Source organism: Nicotiana tomentosiformis, chromosome 11, assembly GCF_000390325.3.
Source record: "Nicotiana tomentosiformis chromosome 11, ASM39032v3, whole genome shotgun sequence".
Taxonomy (NCBI): Eukaryota; Viridiplantae; Streptophyta; class Magnoliopsida; order Solanales; family Solanaceae; genus Nicotiana; species Nicotiana tomentosiformis.
In genome coordinates, this window is record NC_090822.1 from 22,270,088 (window position 1) to 22,293,574 (window position 23,487).

The 23,487-nt window shown below is 37.1% G+C and overlaps 2 protein-coding genes across 2 annotated transcripts; both read right to left on the reverse strand.

Annotated features, from left to right (window-relative positions):
- Positions 1-550: 550 nt before the first annotated feature.
- On the reverse strand, positions 551-3,281 carry LOC104106107 (blue copper protein-like). Its single transcript, XM_009614585.4, has 3 exons — positions 3,005-3,281; positions 1,711-2,163; positions 551-1,115 (listed from the first exon to the last, which is right to left on the reverse strand). Exons 1-3 carry the CDS (start codon positions 3,183-3,185, stop codon positions 727-729), a joined length of 1,023 nt encoding a protein of 340 aa, XP_009612880.1. The 5' UTR covers positions 3,186-3,281; the 3' UTR covers positions 551-726.
- An 11,087-nt stretch (positions 3,282-14,368) lies between these two features.
- LOC104106106 (umecyanin-like) lies at positions 14,369-16,068 on the reverse strand. Its single transcript, XM_009614584.4, has 2 exons — positions 15,800-16,068; positions 14,369-14,851 (listed from the first exon to the last, which is right to left on the reverse strand). The coding sequence occupies exons 1-2, from the start codon at positions 15,993-15,995 to the stop codon at positions 14,496-14,498; spliced, it is 552 nt and encodes a 183-aa protein (XP_009612879.1). The 5' UTR covers positions 15,996-16,068; the 3' UTR covers positions 14,369-14,495.
- Positions 16,069-23,487: the final 7,419 nt, after the last annotated feature.

Genomic DNA, 23,487 nt, shown 5'->3' on the forward strand with positions numbered 1-23,487 from the left:
CCCAAAGACGACGCGTCGAGATATTCAATGGTTCGAATAAATTGATAATTAAGTAGTAGCTTTTCTTTTTCGCGGACAATTAAGTAGCTAAAAGAAAAGGAAAAAGAAAAAAAGAAAACAATCTGGCTTCCATTTATTAGTAACCAGGATCCAAAGATTCTAGTAAAATAACATGGTCAAACAAGACTATTCCTAGCTAGCGTTTGGATATAGATTTGATTGAAATTTGAATTTTATTTTTTTAGGTTGTGTTGAAAATAATTTTCGAAAGTTAAAGTTCTGTTTGTACATGTATTTTATTTAAAGAAAAGTTAAAGTTTTTTGAATAGAAGAAAAAATTTAAACCTAAATTAAAACTGCCATAAACCAGTTTTTGAGAACTTGAAAAAAAATTTCAAATACTTTTTTAAAAAAACTGATCATATTCCATAAACAAATAATATTTTTTAAAAACTAAAGAGTCAAAATTTATGACCAAACGGGAATCTAATGTATTGTCATGCATGACACACACACGAGCATACAAAGTAAGTTGTCACGCATTTTCAAATTAAGAAAGCAGGAAGATTGAAATTTCATTAAATTAAAATCAACAAGAAAAAAATTCTAGCTGGAATCCAAAAATTCAGCTTTATTGGTACAACAAAAATGTCAAATCGGTATATAAAGATAACAAAAAAAAAAAAAAACAAGTAAAAGAATAACATAAAATCAATACTATACTATTTAATTCAACAATCTAGCAAAGGCAAGTGACAAGAAAGTGACTGGCAAAGCTGCAAGAACCAAAGATGGAGCTGAGCCACTTGGTGGTGGTGGTGAAGTGACCGGAGAATCACCCGAGGGGGCGGATGGGACGGTGGAGCCAGATGGCGTGGCGGCGATGGAAGGCGTGGGGGCGGCGGCGCTGGTGCCGGTGACTTTGATAGCTAGCTTTTGACCTAATGAGCAGTGGCTAGGGAAAGTGCACATGTAGTAATTTTCACCAGAATTTGTAAGTGTGATCCTAGCAGGACCAGTGTTAATTGTGTTAATAGTAGAAGTAGTGTTGCATGAATCATAAGCTGCCTTACTAACCATTGCAACATTGTGCCTCCCATTGACAAAATTGAAAACTGCATTGAAAAATATAAGAAAGGTTAGAATGTCAGATCAACAACTATAAATATAGTAATAGGTATTTTCATAAAGAACTACAGTTTATAGCCTAATTACCATACATAACTGTAGTTTGCTTAATTATCATTCGTAACTATTGTTCAATTGTTACCGGCTTATATCATTTGTATTCATTCGTTATCAACACATATAATACACTGAAATACAGTGATACATACAGTTGTTGTATTATTGTATGTGTGACTCCATACACTGCATTTACCATTGTGATTTTGCTGCAAAATACAATTGTAGCTGCAAGTTGTAATTATTTCAAAGTGTATTTATGTATGGTAAATACAGTAGATAAGTTAGTTACACCATGTAATTTTCATAGAAATGAGAGTATTTCAAGATAAATGTGATACAAAATATTACTCCTATTTGAATTATAAGCACTATTGGCACCTCAAATGTTGGGAGGTTTTAATGCACGATGGTAAGTATAATCGGGTCATTTATAAGGTAATTATAGATAAATATTATGATAAATATTAATTGATAACCTGATAAAAAATGGTAAACGAATTCGGGATAAGTTTTAGTGCTTACCAAGAGTATCTCCAACTTTGAAGGATTTGCCATTAGCCCAAGTTTGATAAGCATTTGGGCCACCAGTAGTAGGAACATTCCAGCCCATGTTGCCTCCAACAGTATAAGTTTGGGCTGCAACTGTAGGTGAGGGTGCTGCCGCTGATGGGGCGGGAGCTGTTGATGGGTTCGCTGAAGGAGCGGTCACTGGAGCGGCAGTGGGAGGAGTTGTGGGCCTGGCGGCAGCTGGCTGAGGAGCCGGAGAGGCGGAGCCGGCGACATTGATAGCCAATTTCTGGCCCAATGTACAATGGCTTGGCAAGGTGCAAAGGTAGTAATGTGATCCAGCAGATCTCAATGTAATATTTGTTGGCCCATTAGTGGATATAGAAATTGGGTTTGCGGTATTGCATGAATCAAAAGCTGCCTTTGACACCTCAGCCACACTATGCAATCCGGTTGTAAAGTTAAAAACTGCATAAAGAAAAAAATGATTCCAAATAAATTTATTAGTTACTAAAAGTTATTAAAACCACGAAAATTTATGATTTTGAAAGTCTTGTAATCCACCGTGATGAAAGGTCACTTCACTAGACATGGAGGTGAATTTAGAGCGGGCTTTATGATTTTCTGACTCGAACAAAGGAAAAAAACACATTTCTAATGCATACATATAACAACATAGGACTCATTCTGAATTCAACAACAACAATAATAAATAATCTCACAAAGATGAGTTTAGGAAGGGTTGTTTCGATAGACTCAGACGCAACTAAGCATGACAAGAAGCATAAATAATACTTCCTTCGCTTCAATTTATGTGAATTTTTTTTTTTGTAGTTCGTATCAAAAAGAATAATTTCTTTCCTTATTTGGAAAAAATTATCTTTATGTAATTATTTATATGTACTTCATTTTACACCACAAGTTCAAAAATTTTCTCTCTATTCTTAAACTTCGTATCTAGTCAAGCAAGTTCACTTTACATATAATTCTTTTCTAGCAAATAATTAAATCTATCTACATGTTCTTTTAAAATTATTTAACTAATATATATAAAAGTCGAATGGAATGTAGCGTGTCATGATTTTGTACGTATTTGCCACTAGATATGGACACGAGGAGAGAAAATAATTGACTATAAAGCAATACAAGTGGGAAGGAATCTAGGTAATAAAAAAGCAAAAAGTGTATCACACATTACCACTTTGTTAGACTAAACTAAACATAATTAACAAAAAAGTAACATAAGTGGAAGAAAGATTAATCTAGAGCAAAGAATGGGTCAATTAGTTGTGATAATTTAATTACTAACCAAGAATGTCCCCAACGGCGAAGGTTTTCCGGGAAGTCCAGGTGGTATAAGCGGCGGCGCCACCGTTAGGAACGGTCCAAGCCAAAGCATCACCAACTACATGAGTCTGTTGTGCCATTGTAACATGTAATAAAGCAGCTGCAAATATTGCAAAAGTAGCCAAATTCAGCTTTCTGGCCATTTTTGCTATGTATATGTTCTTCAAGTCGAAGTCGCCCCCGTTAGCTTTGTATGTTTTTTGAAAAGAGAAAATGAAAGAGGTTGAGTTGAGGTATTGGGGTGGCAATGATGTTTCTATTTATAGAGGTACAACATAGGAGAGAGGTTGTTCTTTCCTTCTTTTTATTTTTTAAATTTATTTATTTTTCTTTCATTTTCCTTTTGGATTTGGATGACTCGTTCCAAATTGGAATGAAGTAGATTAGATTAAAACGAGGGATATAAATATAACTAGCGTCTGGATATAGATTTGATTGAAACTTGAAAAGAGTTTTTAAAAAATAATTTTTGAAAGTTAAAGTTGTATTTGGACATCATTTTATTTGAAGAAAAATTATAGTTCTGTGAGTGTAAGAAAAATTTTCACCCAAAAATTGCCCTAAACCAATTTTTGAGAACTTGAAAATTTTTGAATTTTTTTTCCCAAAACATGATCATATTTCATAAACAAATAAGGTTTTTAATTTTTTTTTGAAAAATTGAAGCCAAAGTCTATGACCAAACGGAAGCATAGAAAACTCGTGCAACCCGCTACTTATTCTAGTTTGAAGTTCAAACAAATTCAGAATATAAATTAAATTCAGGGCCGGAGCTAGAAGATTAGTTACGGATTCGGTCGAACCCAATAACTTTTGTTCAAACAATATTTTTATATTAAAAATATTATTAAATATGCATAGCTATTACATTTTGAATCCAATTATTAGTCATAAAGTTGAAATCCTTGTTATGTGTCTGTTTGAACTCACTGTATCTTTGAGACTATGAGTTTATTATTAAATGATTTTTGAAGTTCTAGTGATTTTAAAAATATATACCTACATCTGGTGTCGAAAAAATTGAATTTAATTGAACTTGAATATCTTAAGCAGCGACAATACAAAAAAGAATTGAAATAACATCTAGTAAACGTGTATATCGATCTGCTCAGTTCAATTTTTTAATTTTTTGATTTTTACCGAATTATGAATAACCTTACATGTGTAAAATCCTAAGACTAGATTTACAATTTCTATTTCGATTAAAGTAATTGCTTGACATTTGAATTTGACTATCTTTTTGCCAATTGGCAGATGACACGTGATACGCAGGTGATATTATAAAGTTTTTTAGGTCAAGATGTTGACCCGTTAGATGTGAAAATGGGCAGTGGGTGGAAAAGTCGTGTGTTCTGGAAATGGATCAACGGAGTTGAAAATGGAAATGGCTGCCGCCGTGCCGCGTTACGCCGTGGATGCTCACCCACCCCCTTTGGACTTTTCTACACCAATTATTGACTAGTCTTTCTACTGGTTTTGGAATCTTTTCCGTTAGTTGTTTGACTCCGCACGAAGTTTAATAAAAAAAAATATTTTTGAATTTGTGGTCTTAAAAGTTTAAGAGGTAAAAATTTTGTAGAACCATGATATTTTTATGACTATAAAAGCTTCTCGTTAAAGGTAAAATGGATAAAATGAAGTATTTAAAATTGAATTATTTTTAAATTTAAAAATATATCATTTATTTTGGAATAAACTAAAAAGAAAAGTACTTTATCTAATTTGAAACGGAGAGAGGGAGATGTTTTGGTGATAAATAGGCCGAACCATCTAATTGGACCAAGTTTGTCCGAATGAGTAGGTCTAGTTTTGATAAATTTATATTTTTAGTCGCTTTAATTTTTTATCACGAAAAAATATTTTAATATATTGATATACTATTTGAAACTGTTTAATTTTGTCCTTCATTACACTTTAGATCTATTCCTTACTTTGTCACTAGCAAACATTTCCTATTCACCTTTGTCATTTACGAAATTCTAGCGCGAAATGCTGGTTAAAATCATGGCTTATACCAAAAGAATAAACAATAGCTCAGCCATTAGACGTTGCATACCTATTTTTCAATTACAACAATATGAAAATCCATATGAATATTTGATTGCTAATGAATTGATCTTTTTGTTTCGTAAAACAATATTTCATCGTATACACTGCTTTGAAAAGTAGATCCAACATTTGAGGTAATTATCAATATTGACCTAATCTTTCTACCTTTTACTAAAATTAAATTTTTTTAATGAGTTACGATGGCAGCACGGTCAATTAACTTTTTCATGTTTGTTGAGTTCCGAAATGAAGTAGATTGCTCCGATCGAGGGGAGTTGGATTTGGAGTGGTTGTATTCTTAGTTACAACTAAATAGCAAAAGGACCAAAAGTGAAAGTGAATTTAAATATATAACATTATTTTGAATTCTTTCCCATTGTTTTAAAAAGATTTAAAAGATTTTTATAACTAGAAGATTTAACATTGTGAAGAATTTTTTTTACTTAAAAGTCCTATTCACAACGTCAATACAGAGAAGAAAAAACAAGTGTTGAGACTTGAGAATGCAAGGTTGGCTCCTAAAATCCAATTACAAGTTAGGTTAGAGGGTTACCTGCACTGTTATCACTTATCAGCGACTTCACTAGCTAACAAACCTTGTCCTGTTTCTAGCACGTATTGGTCTAAACTAAAACATTTAATATTTTTTCGACAAAAGAAAAGAAAAAGAAAAAGAAGACCAGCAGAAACATGTATTTATAGTACAACTATCATTTGTTTTTCAATATTAATGCTCCGTTTGTTCATAGATGTTTTTTTCCTTTTTTTCAATTTATTTTTTGAAAAATGTGTTTGTCCATGAAATTTTGCAAGTTTTTGAAAATTTTTTGAAAATAAGTTTTTCAATAACCAAAAAGTGATTTTGACCACTGTTTCAAAATTTTCTGAATTTATTTTTATCCACTCACAAAAGTGCAAATTTTTTTCAAGTGAATTGCATGTCCAAACATAATTTCAAATTTTAAATTCCAAATACTATTTTTCTACTTAACTCCAAATATTACTTTTTTAAAAAAATTATAGTAATTTTTCTGTCCAAACGCCTACTAAAACTGACTATGTAAGTTTATCTTATATCGAACAACATCACACTCAAAGGCGGACCTACGTGTAGTATTTAGGTATCGTCGGACCCCATAAACTTCGACAAGAATTATTGTGTATATATATATATATGTGTGTGTGTGTGTGTATCTTAAAAATAATTATATAAATAAGCAGCACCCTAAATACTAAAAGCCGTTAGGGAACACTAGTTGAACAAAATAGTAGTGCCCCCATCATATTAAAATCTTGAATCTGCCTCTATCATACTATATTAAGAATATCGTTAGAATGGCTTAGCCCAACACCTCTATGTTCTCCGTATCGAAATCTACTAGTTCATGCTTATATTCCCACAAAGAAGGTAAAAATTTAAACTTGGAATGCACTATATAAATGAAAGAGTATATAATAAGGATGGGCTTGGCCTATAAAAGAAGACTATATATATTACCCTCCCAATATATGTATACAATAGGAATTTTTACCTTTCTATATTATATATAAAACTTTATTACCCTCTCTAATCAAATTTTAATTTAATTACATGGCCATATATAATTTATCAATTATATACAAATTAGTTTTAAATGAGTATCTCTTTATATTAGGAATTGAATAAGGATCAATTATTTCTCATCCCTATTCTCTCTCATGCATGCTCTCTCTCCCTCCCTCCCTTCATCTCTCTCTCTCTCTCTCTCTCTCTCTCTCTCTCTCTATCTATCTATCTCTCTCTCTCTCTCTCTCTCTCTCTCTCTCTCTCTATATATATATATATATATATATATATATCAATCTCTCATTTTCTGTTCTTTCCCAATTTTTCTTCCTTTAATGTTCTCTACTTTTTATCTTTTCATGTTGTATATATTTTTAATGAAATTCATCAATAGATTTCAATCGTTTTACTATAGAGTTTTAACTTAGCAATTTCCTTTCATGTTGCACAATTGGTGTTCAAATTTAAATTGTCAATCAATAAATTTTGAAGGTGTTTTACTCTCCACCATTGACAACCATTAAAAGCCTTGAAGCTTTGAATTTGAATTTGGGTTTTCAAAAACCATTATTTGTTTGGATTGTGTGTTGTTGCAAATAATTGAGAATATTGTTTTGAGTTTATATCTCAATTTTGAGAGTGTTTGGTGAAGATTTGACTTGATTTTGGCTGAATTTCATATTGAAACTCGTCAAAGAAGAAAAAGAACATATGACATACAATATACTTACGAAATTGTATTAAAGTTATAGTATAATTGTATGTAAATTGTATTTAAGTTGTATTCTGTTGTAGTTATATATATTTTTTATTTGAATGTTGTATGAAAGTTGAAAAATAGTTATATAATATATGAATCGTTGTATGAAATTTGTATTTAAGTTATAAGTACTATTATTTTTTTACATAAAGTTGTTAATATATATCAAAATTGTATTAAAAGAGGATATTTTGATTGAAATTTCAGAGAGGAAGAAGAACACACTACATACAAAATATATACAAATCTTTTACAAAATACATATAGAAGACATATTGTATAAACTTTGTATGAAAATTGTATTTAAATTGTATGATATTGTAGTTATATTTAACTGGGTAAAAATGATGTATGCAAGTTGTAGATAAGTTATAAATAAGTTATATATTATATAATTAGTTATATAAAATTTATTTTTAGTTTATGTGTGTCACGAGCCCAAATTTCCCTCCTTAGGATGTCGTGACAACACCTAATCTCTAAGACTATGTAAGCCTAACAAGTATGCGGAATAACTGAAATATTAAGCTAAAACTCAGACATCAACAACGGTAATAAATAAAATCTGCAACTCAAGTATAAACAACTCCCCAAACCCGATAGATATAAGCCACAAGCTCTAAAGAGAAATACTAAATATCCCTATACATCAGAGTCTAATGAGGATAAGGAAGAAACATAATAAAGACAGAGGGGGATTCCGAGGTCTACAGACGCTGGTAGACGTACCTTGAAGTCTTCACGTACGGATTCGCTCACTGGTACCTGGTCTGGTATGCAGTACCTGGATCTGCACAAAAAGATGTGCCGAAGTGTAGTATGAGTACACCACAACGGTACCCAATAAGTGCCAAGCCTAACCTCAGTAGAGTAGTGACGAGGTCAGGTCAGGGCCCTACTGGAAATAATAAGAAGCAAGGCACAAGATAAAATAATATAATAAAATGACAGAGAAGTGAAACAATGAGAATTTATGGAAAGTAATAACACGGAATCAAAGAAAGACAAATACAACATGAAAGAAAAGCAAAAATATTACAAGTTAAGGAAAGACAACAACAACCAATACAACAAATAGAGAAAATCAACAGGGGCACTCCCGAGGTACCGCCTCATAGTCCCAAAAGTAAATATCTCATAATCTTTCCTTATATCACCACGTGAGCCTTTATATTTTATTTTGAAGATCATTTTTCCGAACTAGCATCCCGCGTTTTAGCCAACCTTATCACACCGCATGACATCTAGTAGTTCCCCTGCTAGCCATGCGTATCAAGCCCGCTTTATCTCACTACATGCATTTCAACACCCAAACCTTATACCACTGCATGTGTATCAATAATCACAACGACACGACAGAAACCTCGTGCAAACAATAACACCCGCACGGCAAAATCTCATGCAACAATAACAGCCACATGGAAGAAACCTCATGCAACAACCAACCAATCATCTCAACAATAATCACGGAAACCAAAATATAACAACTGAAACAATGATATTTCAAGGATAGCAATTTCAAGTAAAGAATCCCACAGTTAAATAAGGAATATGGAATTAAGAAAGCAGGTAATTCGACTAAGCATATAGTACAATTACAAATAAGAGATAAGACAAGTAGACAGGTAAAATTAGGCTAAACATAATGACTATATATGCTAAAGTAACTCAGTTAAGGCATAAAAAGGAAACTACTTAGATAAAATCGGAATTTCAACATTTAGCTTGTGTACGCACTCGTCACCTTGCGTACACGGCCCTCACATACCACATATTTCCACAACAATACCAAATCCTAAGGGCGAATTTCTCCCACACAAGGTTAGACAAGAAACTTACCTCAAACCTCGCTTAATCAATCAATAAAAAGGCCTTTCCATCAATTTTCCAACTTCGATCGGCTCGAATCTAGTCAAAATAATTTCATACTATAAATATAATTACAGAAAACTAATTTAAATAATGAAATTACAATTGTAGCAAAGAATTGAAAGTTCACTCCAAAAAGTCGACCCGGGCCCACGTCTCGGAACCCAACCAAAATCAAAAAATCTGAACACCCATTTGATATCGAGTCCAACCATACATGAAGTACCCAAATCCGACCTCAAATCGCCTTTCAAATCCCCAATTTTTAGCCAAAGAAGTTTTTCCAATTTCCCCCCAAATTTCTAACTAAAAACACTAATTAAATGATGAAAATAATAATAGATTCGTGGGAATTAAATCCTTAACCAAATGCTTCCTCTAAAAATCCCTCAAACTTTCGCCTCAATCCGAGCTCTCTAGGTCCAACAATAGATAATGGATATGGTAGCACTCCTCAAGAAAACCCTGGGCTTCCTCTGATGCCAAGCCACTGAAAGTAGGAGTGTGGTACTTATTGTACCTCTCGAGCCTGAGCTCCTCCTCCTCAGAAACTGCTGCCCTAACCTTGGGCTAAACGGGGGCTACCGGCTGCATTGGTATGACCTCTAGAACTTAGCCGACCTGGACCCGCAGCTCTGGGGTATGGGAAGCGGGAGTCTGTGCTCCTCCGCCGGCCTAAGATGTGGCAGGAGCAAGTGGTATCAACCTTACCTAAGCCAAAGTGCTGAACATGCTCATAAACTGGGCGAGAGTTTCCTCGAGAGCTGGTGTAGTAACAAGCGTCCCAGGTGTCTTCCCTGCAACTGGAGCTACTGGTGACTCCTCTGTAGCAGCTCGTGTGGGTGCTCTGGCTGCGCCATGTGGACGTCCTCAGCCTCTACCCTGGCCCCGGCCTCTCGCTGCTCTAGCACAGGGCGCGGGTATCTGGTCATCTGATCCAGCTGTACGTGTCCTCACCATCTGTGAGAGAATAAAAAGATAGAAATTTAAAATCCGAAGTCAAAACTTTCACACGATAAGAAATCAATGAAGTGAAGCTTTTCCTAACAGTTCCATAGCCTCCTGAAGATAAGTACAGACGTCACCGTACCGATCCGCGAGACTCTACTAAACCTGCTTGTGACTCATAACACCTATAAACCTAGAGCTCTGATACCAAATTGTCACGACTCCAAATTTCCCTCGTAGGATGTCGTGACGACACCTAGTCTCTAAGACTAGGTAAGCCTAACAAGTATACGGAATAACTGAAATATTAACCTAAAACTCAAACGACAACAACGGTAATAAATAAAATTTGCAACTCAAGTATAAACAACTCCCAAACCCCGGTAGATATAAGTCACAAACTCTAAAGAGAAATACTAAATATCCCTATACATTAGAGTCTAATGAGGATAAGGAAATAACATAATAAAGACATAGGGGGTTCCGAGATCTGCGGACGCTGACAGATGCACCTTGAATTATCCACATACGGACTAGCTCACTAGTACCTGGTCTGGTAGGAAGTACCTGTATCTGCACAAAAAGATGTACAAAAGCATAGTATGAGTACACCACAACAGTACCTAATAAGTGTCAAGCCTAACCTCGGTAGAGTAGTACCGAGGTCAGGTTAGGGCCCTATTGGAAATAATAAGAAGCAAGGCAGAAGATAAAATAATATAATGAAATGATAGAGAAGTGAAACAATGAGAATTTACGGAAGGTAATAACATGTAATCATAGAAAGACAAATACAACATGAAAGAAAAGCAAAATTTTACAAGTTAACAACAACAACCAATACATCAAATAGAGGAAATCAACTAGGGCACTCCCGAGGTACCGCCTCGTAGTCCCAAAAGTAAATATCTTACAATCTTTTCTTATATCACCGCTGGAGCCTTTATATTTTGTTTTGAAAATAATTTTTCCAAAATAGCATCCCGCATTTTAGCTAACCTTATCACACCGCATGACTTCTAGTAGTTCCCCTACTAGCCACGCGTATCAAGCCCACCTTATCTCATCGCATGTGTTTCAATACTCAGACCTTATTATACTACTGCATGCGTATCAATAATCACAACGGGATGGCAAAAACCTCGTGCAAACAATAACAACCGCACGGCAGAAACCTTGTACAATAATAACAATCGCACGACTGAAATCTTGTGTAACAACCAAACAATCGTCTCAATAATAATCACGGAAACCAAAACATAACAACTGAAACAACGATATTTCAAGGATAGCAATTTCAAGTAAAAAATCCCACAGTTAAATAAGGAATATGGAATCAAGTAAGGAGGTAATTCGACTAAGCATGTAGTACACATTGCAAATAAGAGATAAGACAAGTAGACAAGGGAAATTAGGCTAAACATGATGACTATACATGCTAAAGTAACCCAGTTAAGGCATAAAAAGGAAACTACTTAGATAAAATCGGAATTTCAACATTTAGCCCGTGTACGCACTCGTTACCTCGCGTACACGGCCCTCACATATCACAAATTTTCACAACAATACCAAATCTTAAGGGGAAATTTTCCTCACACAAGGATAGACAAGTCACTTACCTCAAACCTCGCTCAATCAATCAATAAGAAGGCCTTTCCCTCGATTTTCCAATTCCGATCGGCTCGAATCTAGCTAAAATAATTTCATACTATAAATATAACTGTAGGAAACTAATTTAAATAATGAAATTACGACTTTAGCAAAAAATTAAAAATTCACTCCAAATAACCGACATGGGCCTACGTCTCGTAACCCGACCAAAATCATAAAATCCGAATACCCATTCGATATCGAGTCCCGCCATATAAGAATTACTCAAATCCGACTTCAAATCGCCTTTCAAATCCCCAATTTTTAGCCTAAGAAGTTTTCCCAATTTTTTCCCAAATTTCCAACTAAAAACACTAATTAAATGATGAAAACAACAATAGATTCGTGGGAATTAATAAAAAACGAGTCAAGAATCCTTACCAAAATGCTTCCTCTAAAAATTCCTCAAACTTTCGCCTCAATCCAAGCTCTCTAGGTCCAAAAATGGATAATGAAATCAAATCCTCGAACTTAGGCCTTTTATGCCCAGCAATTTCGTATCTGCGAACCCACAGCCGCTCCGCACCTGCGAAATTTCCCCAGGTGCGGACTTTACTTAAGTCCACTGACTTCGCTTCTGTGAGTAAACAGTTGCACCTGCACGTGCGCGTCTGCGACAAAACGTGTCGCACCTGCGACCCCACTCGCTCCTGCGCATTTCCCCACCGCGGAAGCGAAGCCGCTTCTGCGGAACCTTTTCCGCACCTGCGAGTCCTGCCTAGACTGCCCATTTCCGCTTCTGCGCTCTATAGCTCGCACATGTGAGTCCTCACATGCGGCCAATCCCACCGCAGGTGCAATGAAACAAGAAGGTGGGAGCTTCAACAATTGCATATGTCCAGAAATGATCAGATATCAATCCAAATCACCCCAAGGCCCCCGGGACCTCCATCAATTATACCAACAAGTTCTAAAATATGATACGAACTTAGTCGAGGCCTCAAATCACATCAAACAATATCAAAAACACGAATTGCGCATCGATTCAAGCCTAATGAACTTCTAACTTCCACATCTGATGTCGAAACATATCAAATCAAGTCCGATTGACCTCAAATTTTGCACACAAATCATAATTGACATTACAGACCTACTTCAACTTCCGGAATCAGAATCCGACTACGATATAAAAAAGTCTACTCCCGGTCAAACCTTTCAAAATTTTTCATTTTTCCAACTTTCTCCAATTAATGCCGAAATGACCTACGGACCTCCAATCAACATCCGGGCACGCTTCTAAGGCCAAAATTACCATACAGAGCAATTGGAACCGTCAAAACTCAATTCCGAAGTCGTTTTCATACAATTCAAACTACGGTCGACTCCTATGACTTGAACTTCCAACTTAGGGACTATGTGTCCCATTCTATTCCGAAACTCTCCCGAACACGACACCAAGCACCCCGACAAGTCAAGTAACTACAAAATGAGATAGAGGGAGCAATAAATAGGGGATCAGGTCTAGCACTCTCAAAATAACCGGTCGGATCGTTATAATGTGTTATTGTAGATGTATCAAATTTATATCAAATTTGTACGAAATTTATTTTTACTTTTGTATGTTGTTGTACCATACATTATTTCTTTTCTTACTCGATTTGTTAAAGAAAGAAAAGTAGAGAATAAATTCCAAAATTGACTCATATGTACTGATCCATGTTTGTTTAAACTGGAAACTTTGAATATTATAGTAGCAATAGGGACTGATAATGACAATCCATTGGTAACTGATTTGATTGCACATGCTAAATTAACTATTAGCGTCGACAATGATATCTTTTAATTTTTGTTTGTTCTAGTCAGATATGCTATTCGATAGTTTTTCCAATTCTTTTTGTAGGCGATCTCAAGTTTCTTAATAAAGCACCAAAAGAAGTCAATTTAATATGGACAGTAATGAATTAGAATTGCAATGGTGTTTCTTATAGATCTGCATATGCTATCCTTGATAGGTTTAAAGCGACAATTTGATTTTCATACTTTTTTAGTCTTTCCCACTTTTATTGGGAGCAAGTCCTCTTGTTTTTGGATGAATTTGTCTCTGTTTAGCTTAAAATAGGTAATCCACGATTGGAAGGAATCTTACTCAAAGAGAAGAGAAGAGAAAAAAGGAAAAGGGTGTAACTTAATCTCCTAATTTAAGACACTAATAATAGATGATATATAAATTGTAAGCAAACGTTATTTAGGGCGAGTAATTTCCAAAACTAATACAATTTTGATAATAAGGTTTTCCCTATATAATATAAATATCCTATTCGGGTGTTTAATATGTACGAATAGGAGCAAAAACAAATGTGGACTCTTTTTTTTCGGAACTTAAACTTTTAATATAATCCTAGCTTGGTGCTAAGGTGCTTAAGTTTTTATTAGTAGAACAAGCTTCATTAGTTCCTCTCTTTTCCATATCTAAATATCCATGTTATCTTCAACAAAAACTAAAGCTACGGATTTCCTCAAATTCAATAAACAAAAAAAAAGAAAAGAGATTTTAATGTTCCATCTAGAAATCAAACAAGAGATCAATATATACGAAATGCTCTTTAAGTCTCTAAACATCCACACACATCACATAACAAGCACGCACTTCATAATATATAGTCATACACCAAATTAGAAACACTATTAATACTAAGACAAAATTGCAGTAATAAAAATTGGCACTAGGATGACAAATGAAGCAGCGGCAGCCACCCTCGTCGACACGGAGCCCGATGGCGGAGGAGACAAGTTGCCGCCAGGTGTCGCCGGAGATGAACCGGGAGACAGGCTGCCGGAGGGCGAGTCAGCAGAAGTGACGTTGACCGCTAATTTTTGGCCCTGGTTGCAGTGGATGGTACAAATGAAATAGTAGTCCCCAGTAGTATCAAGTGTGAATCTTGCTGGACCATTGGTTTCATTATCAATAGGATTTGCAGCGTTACAGCTATCAAAATCATTTTTGTTTACTCTAGTTGCTGTGTGTACTCCACTATTGAAATTGAACTCTGCATACAATTGGCAATTTTACATGTTTACATTTGTAAAATCCATTACATAAAAAGTACTAACGGTCACAAAGTTTTATATTCTAATTAAAAGTATATAAAAAATCGTAAATAGAAAAGAAATTGAAGGTGATATACATTTATTTTATCATCTTCACTTTTGTAGGTTTAGACATGATAGTGCGATGATCTAAGCATCAAATATACAGAGTGGCCACATAATCAAGAGAATATTACGTTCATCTTACGGTATTTAGACATGATAACGCACTATTAATTGCTCCTATTATAGATTAAGTAATTTGTTTTTACTGAACTTTTATTAATTTTCTTAAAGAATTTTCGGATTTCCTTAGTTGGTTCCATGGACATACTATACGGTCGGATTTTCTTCTTCGGACAGTGCGTAAATACATGATATTTTATGCACCAAACTGTCTTTTTTATCAACTTTGTCTTTAGTGTGTTCTAAATTTTACCATCTTTTGAACATTCCTCTCCAACCAATAATTATAATAACTATCTATACAACTGCTAATTGAACAAAGCAAGGATCATCAACAGTTCCATCCCAAGAGCAATGAGTAATAGCTAGAAGGAAATTAAGTAGGAAGACCCTTAATTAATTACTTACTTTGTTGTGCATAAGACTAATAAACTTTTTGGAAAAAAGAAGAAGAATAGTATGTGTTTTTTAAACTGAAGGTGTATAAAATAATTACATAATCATATCACTTAGTATAAGATATGTAATTACTAGTAAACCTCTTTAATAAGCATAAATAATTAGTAATTTGATAAAAATAGTAACTTTCATGCTTTCACATGTTAAGTTAAGCCAATAGTGTAATTTTATTCGCATTATTGGTGGACATAACTTAAATAAAAAAGAAGAAAAGGAGCAAAATCACAATTGTAATTTTCTTGAAAGTTTATAAATATGCTTACCTAGAATATCCCCAACAACAAAGGTGTGTTGGTTAGCCCAGTTTGAGAAAGTAAGAGCACCAGCAGGAGGAGTCTGCCAACCAAAACTATCTCCAACTGTATATGTTCTTCCTACTGAAACCTCAAAAACACAAGCAAACATCAAACACACTAATAATAATTTGGTACATGAACCAAATTTTGTAGCCATTTCCATCTCACTTAACTTGTTATATGTTCAATGGATTAGGTCACCCCTGTGCTTGTATCTAATGGTTCAGATTAGTGTTGTGTTTTTGTTGGACATTATAAATAGGAAAGAAGTCAAGGGTAATGCCTAGCCTATTGGAGCAGTTGAGAGTTTTTGTTTAATAAAATTAAAAGTCTATACCCAAAGGTGTCGCCCAGTGACCAATGAAATAGGTGAGAACCTTGAGACCCCATATTCAAATCCTTGCAGAGGAAAATACACTATGTGGTTTCTTCTCATCCAAGTCTTGATGGATAGTATTACCTGATATCTGTTTTTGGTGGGAGATAGCAAGTATCCCTTAAAATTAGTCGAGGTACGCGTAAGCTGGCCCGACACGACAATATAAATAAAATTAAAAGTCAAGTTTGAATTGTGGAAGGTAAAATTTTCACATCAATTGAGATAAGCATGTAGAAGTCAATGGTTTTTGAGGATTAAAAACATTTCTTGTTTCATGCCGGTCGCAGAAAATGTTACCTTAACTAGTTTATTTTTATTGGTTTGAATTCTTTGGTTAGATAAAATATTAATACCACATGATGGACCTATTCCGTGTTTTAGTTTTTATAGTGAATTGTTCAATATCATAAGGCTTTTAATAAATGTTAAAATGCATGCTTTTGATTATACGACTAGCCTACGACATTGTACACTTAACAATTTTATATATTTCGTATGAACTTATAAGAATATATTTTCAGAGTGTTTTGTTACAAGAAAGGCCTCCAGATATCCACAGATAAAAATATACTATATGTTTCGCATAATCTAGAACTTTCTTTTAAGTACGTCAATGTTTTTGCTCATTTTTTGCCTTTTGTATTATTTGGGGGAGGGAAGAGGGGAGGGGTGTGAAGGGAGGGTTCGGGTGTTTTAAATAGGTATAACACGTTACCCCTTTTTTTTTTGGTTTAATTAACCATCCAATATTCAGTATTCACTGCGATTAATCCGGATTCGTGTCGCACATGATCCATTTACGAGGGAAGCATTCCCTACAAGAGTATCAAGAATTTCTCCATTTTCGAGTCTTAAAATGGAGACATTTCTGATTAAGGTTGGACGGATCTCATCCATCCCAATGTATAGGCCAAAAATTATCCTAGTAATATTTAGACCACGTCAGTATTAAGAGGGCTTTTGAGGGCTGCCACGTGTCATCAATATGATTTCAACAAAAGACAGATTCAAGGTCAAAGTGATCTGACAAGAGATGAAGGGCTAGATCGAGGAGTCAATAGAGATCGAGGTCGAGGACGAGCGCTCTCCTTAAACGGATCAATAACGGCTAGTTTTAGGATAAAACTTTAAAGAGAATATTCCAGTGAATATTTTTGGGATCTGTTCTATTAGGGTTTTGTGGCACATATCCCCTTATAAATAAAAAGAGACATAGTTATAGAGGGGATTAGAAACTCATTTGTAAAAGAACACCACTTTGACATTCTTTGAGATTCTTGCTTTATTACAAACATACAAAGACACCTTTTTATTGAGATCCCTGTCTAGTTTTTCTCCCACGATCCAAGGAGAACCCGAATATTCAAAGGCTTATCAATCATTATCATTGTCAGAAGGAATATTACTCGACTTCATCCTTTTTTTCGATCATCTATGTTACATATATCTACATAAATACGATTATACATCATTTATTGATATTTAATGATATTCACTTCATATTTGTGCCATTAAATATTGTTTATTGTTACATGTCCATTAGTGCTACCACATACTTCATGACGTTTTGCCACTGCACTAGTTAAATAATTTAGTTGGCATTACTATTGGTTAAGATTAACCCTATTTTGTTAAGAAAATCTAATTGTTTAAACCTAGATCTAAATTTTGGGTCAAACAGTTTGGTGCCGTCTAGGGGGATTTCTTAGCTAATCTTTTAGTTTCCATTAGATCTACAACTCACGTGACTTGCTAACCTAACGAGCGACAAAGGTTTTCTCCTCTCTACACGTACAGAAATTTCCATAGCAAGTAACTAAGGAAATGGGACTAGGGCAACAGATAACGTTCCCCGAAACCTCATAAACGCCATCAACTAGTGCTATGAAACACAGGGCGAGGATGTGACGCCCACTACCTCCCCCAGACGTGAGAGGTGGCCTCCCCCTTATTGCAGCACAACAAAACTAAGTGGGAAAGGAGCTTCCATGTCTACAGAAGAAGGGACGCCACCTATCATGAAAAAGCTCCTCGAAGCATGGCTAACCGATACCCTAGTAAGCGTGCTCAACAAACAAGTTCCATGCACAACCATACAAACCACAAGAGCCCATATGGTATAGCGAGGGGAAGAACAAGGCGATCAACCAGACCCCCCAACTCCAGGTATAAATCACAATGTTACTAACAGTGCAGGTGACAGCGTCCTCGCTGCTGTTTTGAAAAGAATGGAAGAAATGAAGAATGAGAACAAGATGCTCAGAGACCAAATGAAAGAACACCAGGAACGGGTAGACAAGATATCGGGCGCCCCTAAGTTACTGCCGAAAAGGGACACCGACAGGTTTGTAGAACAGCCGTATAGCGAGGAAGCGGCCCCACATGCCATACCAAAGACCTTTAAAATGCCACAATATCTTAGAATATACGATGGTACAACCGACCCCGAAGATCATGTGACTCATTATATCACCGCCGTGAAGGGCAACGACCTCACCAAGAAACAAGTGTCCTCCATTTTGGTGAAGAAATTTAGCTAAACTCTCGCTGGAGAGGAATTAACATGGTATTCATAGCTACCGGCCCTCTCCATAGAAACATTCGAAGAAATGGACGACAAGTTCATGACGGCACATGTGGGGCCAAGAAAGCCAAAACGAGAGTAAACGACATCTTCGCCATCAAGAAATCCCTAGGAGAGGGACTGAGGGACTTCATTGCCTGATTCAACAGGGTAAGGATGACCTTACCAAATATGTCCGAGGGGATGACAGTCGTAACCTTTCAGAACGGGTTGAGTAGAGAGGGTTCAAGAGCGACCAGAAAGCTGCTGAGCCGATTGATGAAGTATCCTCCAACTACTTGGAATGAAATCCATAATGCCTATTGTGCCGAGGTCCCAGCAGATGATGACGACCTCAACGAACCAACTCGATGACTCATCTCGATACAAATTGATCCTGGAAAAGAACCAAGATATAACATGAGGAGGGATCACCCGGTCTCACAGCCAAATAAGGAACGACATCAGCCTTATGTTAGGGAACCCGCACCTCCCTCCTTTCGCTATGATAATGGCCCGTACAGGCCGAGGACAGGGACTCACAAAAATGAGAGAGGTATGCCCCCTTTGTTATCTACTTACAATTTTTGTATTTCACCTATAGAGGTAGTCTACGCCACGGAGAAGCTCGGAACAAAGGTGAATTGGCCGGAAAAGATGAGGTTCGATCCGAGCACTAGGAAATCCGACGGCCTCTGCGAATTCCACCAGGAACGCGGACACAAAACAGAAGATTGCATCACCCTAAGGAAAGCGGCAATGAACATGTTGCAGCAAGGGCACCTCAAAGAGCTGTTGAGCGACAAAGAAAGGAACCCATTGGCCAGGGGTCGAGAACTACAAGGCCCGCCAAAGCCACCCTCGCCATCTCGTACCATTAATATGATTATTAATGGCAGCGATGATGCCACCATCAACAACGTCAAGTTCACTACCACCCACAAGCTCAAAAGATCGATCACCCACGAACGGTATGACAGACTGGAAAAAAGTATCATCTTCGACGAGTCAGATGCCGACGGTTTGACTTTCCCTCACAACGATACTCTAGTCATTACTGTACAAATTTTAGATACTGATGTTAAACGTGTCATGGTAGATGATGGGAGTGGAGCGTGCATCATCTATTCCCGTGTCCTCGCCCAGATGTGACTCGAGGATAAGATAGTGCCACGTTGCATCACACTAACTGGTTTTAACAATGCAGTTGAATGGACTTGGGAGAACTTACACTCACCGTCTTCATCTGTGGTGTAACTATGGAGACAACGTTCCACATCATGGACCAGGCCACCGCATATAACACCATAGTGGGACGACCATGGATACATCCTATGAGAGTCGTCCCCTCTAGATTATACCAAGTAATCAAGCTCCCAACACATTGGTTAATATTCAGCATATGAGGGGAACAATGCACGTCCCGGGAATGCTACTGAATCGCCATGGATAGTATGTCAACTCAACAAAAGAAAGATAAGGAAAAAGAAGCGTAGCAATCAGCAGGGTCGAGGTCGCCACAAAAAGGATCTAGGGAAGTCATCATGGACCCCGAAATGGTCAAAGCCGCAGAATCAACCATAGAAGACCTTCTACCCGTTCAATTAGACCATAGACCTCAGTAAAAAGGCCTACATCAGCTGCAAACTCCGAGAACCAGGTAAATTTAGTCAATTCTTAATAGCTAACACAGATTTGTTTGCTTTTAGCCATGCAGACATGCCGGGCATCCCCAAAGAGATTGCCACACACAATTTGAAAGTCGACCCCTTATATCCCCCGGTGAGGTAGGTCCGACGAAAATTCAATCCTACCATCAATGATGTCGTCCATGAGGAGGTAGAAAAGCTATTAGCAAAGGACTCCATCAGGGAGTCGAAGTACCCCAAATGGATAGCCAACATGGTGATGGTCAAAAAGAAAATTGGGAAATGGAGAATGTGTGTGGACTTTACGGACCTGAACAAAGCATGCCCAAAAGATTCAATCTCATTGCCACATATCGACCAACTCATCGACGCAATGGCAGGGCAAATGGTGTTAAGTTTCCTGGATGCATATTCGAGTTATAACCAAATACTCATGTAGGAAGAAGACCAAGAGAATACCACATTCATCACCCACATGGGAACATATTGTTATAGGGTCATGCCGTTTGGGTTAAAGAACGCAGGGGCCACCTATCAGAGGTTGGTCACAAAAATGTTCAAGGACCAACGCAGCAGGACCATGGAGGTATATATTGATGACATGCTCATCAAATCCGTGAGGGCAAAAGATCACATCGACCACTTGAAGGAAGTTTTCGACATACTAAGATAGTGCAGGTTGAAACTAAACGCTGAAAAATATACGTTTGGCGTAGCCTTTTGGGCTTCTTAGTATCGCAGAGAGGGATTGAAGTCAACCCATACCAAATCAAGGCTATCGATGGAATACCTGAGCAACTAACTACTAAGAAGAAAGTCCAAAGACTGACTGGTTGAATTGCCATTTTATCAAGATTTATCTTAAGTTCGTCTGATAGATGTCACAAGTTTTTTGGTGTACTCAAAAAGGATAACGGTCTCGAGTGGACGCCCGAGTGCGTACCAGTACTATGAGAGCTGGAGGCGTATTTATTATTGCCATATTTACTCTAGAAGCACGAACCTAGCGAACACCTTCTCGTCTACCTCGCCATCTCCGAAGTAAAAGTAAGTGCAGTCCTTATTCGAGAAAATAAAGGTATGTAATCTCCTATTTATTATATCCCTAAACCGTTTGTCGACGCCGAGATGAGGTACCCACATCTCGAGAAATTGGCCCTGGCCTTGGTCGTCGCTTCACGAAAGCTTAGACCCTATTTCCAGTGCCACCCTATCTGGTCGTCACCACATTTCCCCTAAGAAACATTTCCTCAACTCGAAGTAGATGGCCTCGCCAAATTGGCCGCCGCCACCAAAGCAACACGGCCGGGGACCAAAGCGTAGTCCATCTCCTCAACTCGTCACTAGACCAAATCGAGGTAAAATCTGTAAGTTTAACTTGGAACTAGCGCAATTCTATTATTACATAATTGCAGGATGCCACCCTCCCTAACGACAAAAAGGAAGCCAAAAAACTAAGAATGCAAACAACCAGATACAACCTCGTTCATAAGGACTTATACAAGAGAACATATGGCGGTCCTTTGGCAAAATGTTTAGGCCAAAACCAAACCCAACGCGTTCTCAAGGAAGTCCACAAAGGCCATTGCGGCACTCGCTCCAGTAATCGAACACTCGCCAGGTGACTCATACAGGCCGGGTACTACTAGTCCACTATGAAGAAAGACGCCTAGGAATTCACAAAGAAATGCGAGAAATGTTAGAAATGCATCCCAATAATTCACCAAGCAGGCGAACACCTTCATTCGGTCACCTCTCTATGGCTATTTATCAAATGGGGAATGGACATCGTGGGTCCACTCCTGCCGGGGTGAGGTTATGTACGATTCCTTTTAGATTTAACTGACTATTTCTCTAAATTGGTGGAAGCAGGAGTATTCGCCCAAGTGTACGAACAAGAAGTAATCACCTTCATATGGAAAAACATCATCTGCCGATTCGGCCTACCCAAAGAGATAAGCTGCGACAACGGGCCCCAGTTCACTGGAAAGAAAACTACTAAATTCTTTGAGAAATGGCACATTAAGAGGATACTTTCAACTCCTTATCGCCCAGCATTCAACGGGCATGCAGAATCATCCAATAAGTCCATATTAAACATCATGAAGAAGAAACTTGAAGAAGCCAAGGGACTTAGCCGGAAATACTCCTAGAAGTATTATGGGCACACAAAACTAGCCCGAAGACGAGCACATGAGATACACCATATTCCCTAGTCTACGGAATAGAAGCAGTTATACTAGTCGAGGCCGGAGAACCCAGCCCGAGGTACTCCCATGAAAGCGACACCAACAACGACGAGAGTGGGAGACAAGAGCTCGATGAGGTCGACGAACAAAGGATATGGAAAACATAAGTATGGTCGCCCAAAAACAACAGACGGAATGTTACTACAACAAAAAGGCAAAGGTCCAACCGCTCAAGATCGGGGACTACATACTCAAATCCAAAACCCAAGCAAATAAGGATCCACGAGAAGGAAAATTAGGAAGCAACTGGGACAGGTAATACAAAAATGTAGGCAAAGCGAACAAGGGTTCATTCCAACTAGAGACAATGGAAGGAAAACAACTACCAAACAATTGGAATATCAACCACCTCAAATACTTCAACTTCTAGAAAATAAAAAGTGCCCCCCAAGTCGTACTCTTTTTTCCCTCACTTGAGTTTTGTCCCAATAGGTTTTTCTCAAGGAGGTTATTAACAAGGCAATGAGTGGACACTTCGAGTCGGAGTATACGAGAACAGACTGATTTCTTTTTCGTTGCCCGACTCCTCAAGATTCTCTAAGTCGAACAATGAAGGGACTAAATATACCAGGAGTCAACGCCCAGAATTTGTAAATTTCTCCAAAAATTGCCCAAGGGCAAAGCAATGTAATCAGAGCAACGATGTCAAAGTAATAGAAATTCACACTTATCGAAACTACTCTAACGAAAGGTTAAGTTTGACCAAGCTCAAACAACACCCACGAGCCCTCGTCAACGACATAATGAAAGGTTAAGTTCGACCAATCTCGAACAACACCTACCGGCCCTCAACCGAAACTTAACGAAAGGTTAAG

Excerpts from the sequence above, each read along its gene's own strand:
- LOC104106107 (XM_009614585.4), bottom strand. The coding sequence starts at position 3,185 with ATGGCCAGAAAGCTGAATTTGGCTACTTTTGCAATATTTGCAGCTGCT. Across the intron at positions 2,164-3,004 it reads CGCCGTTGGGGACATTCTTG|TTTTTAACTTTACAACCGGA; the intron begins GTTAGTAATTAA and ends TTCTTTATGCAG. Across the intron at positions 1,116-1,710 it reads CAAAGTTGGAGATACTCTTG|TTTTCAATTTTGTCAATGGG; the intron begins GTAAGCACTAAA and ends TTTTCAATGCAG.
- LOC104106106 (XM_009614584.4), bottom strand. The coding sequence starts at position 15,995 with ATGGAAATGGCTACAAAATTTGGTTCATGTACCAAATTATTATTAGTG. Across the intron at positions 14,852-15,799 it reads TGTTGTTGGGGATATTCTAG|AGTTCAATTTCAATAGTGGA; the intron begins GTAAGCATATTT and ends AATTGTATGCAG.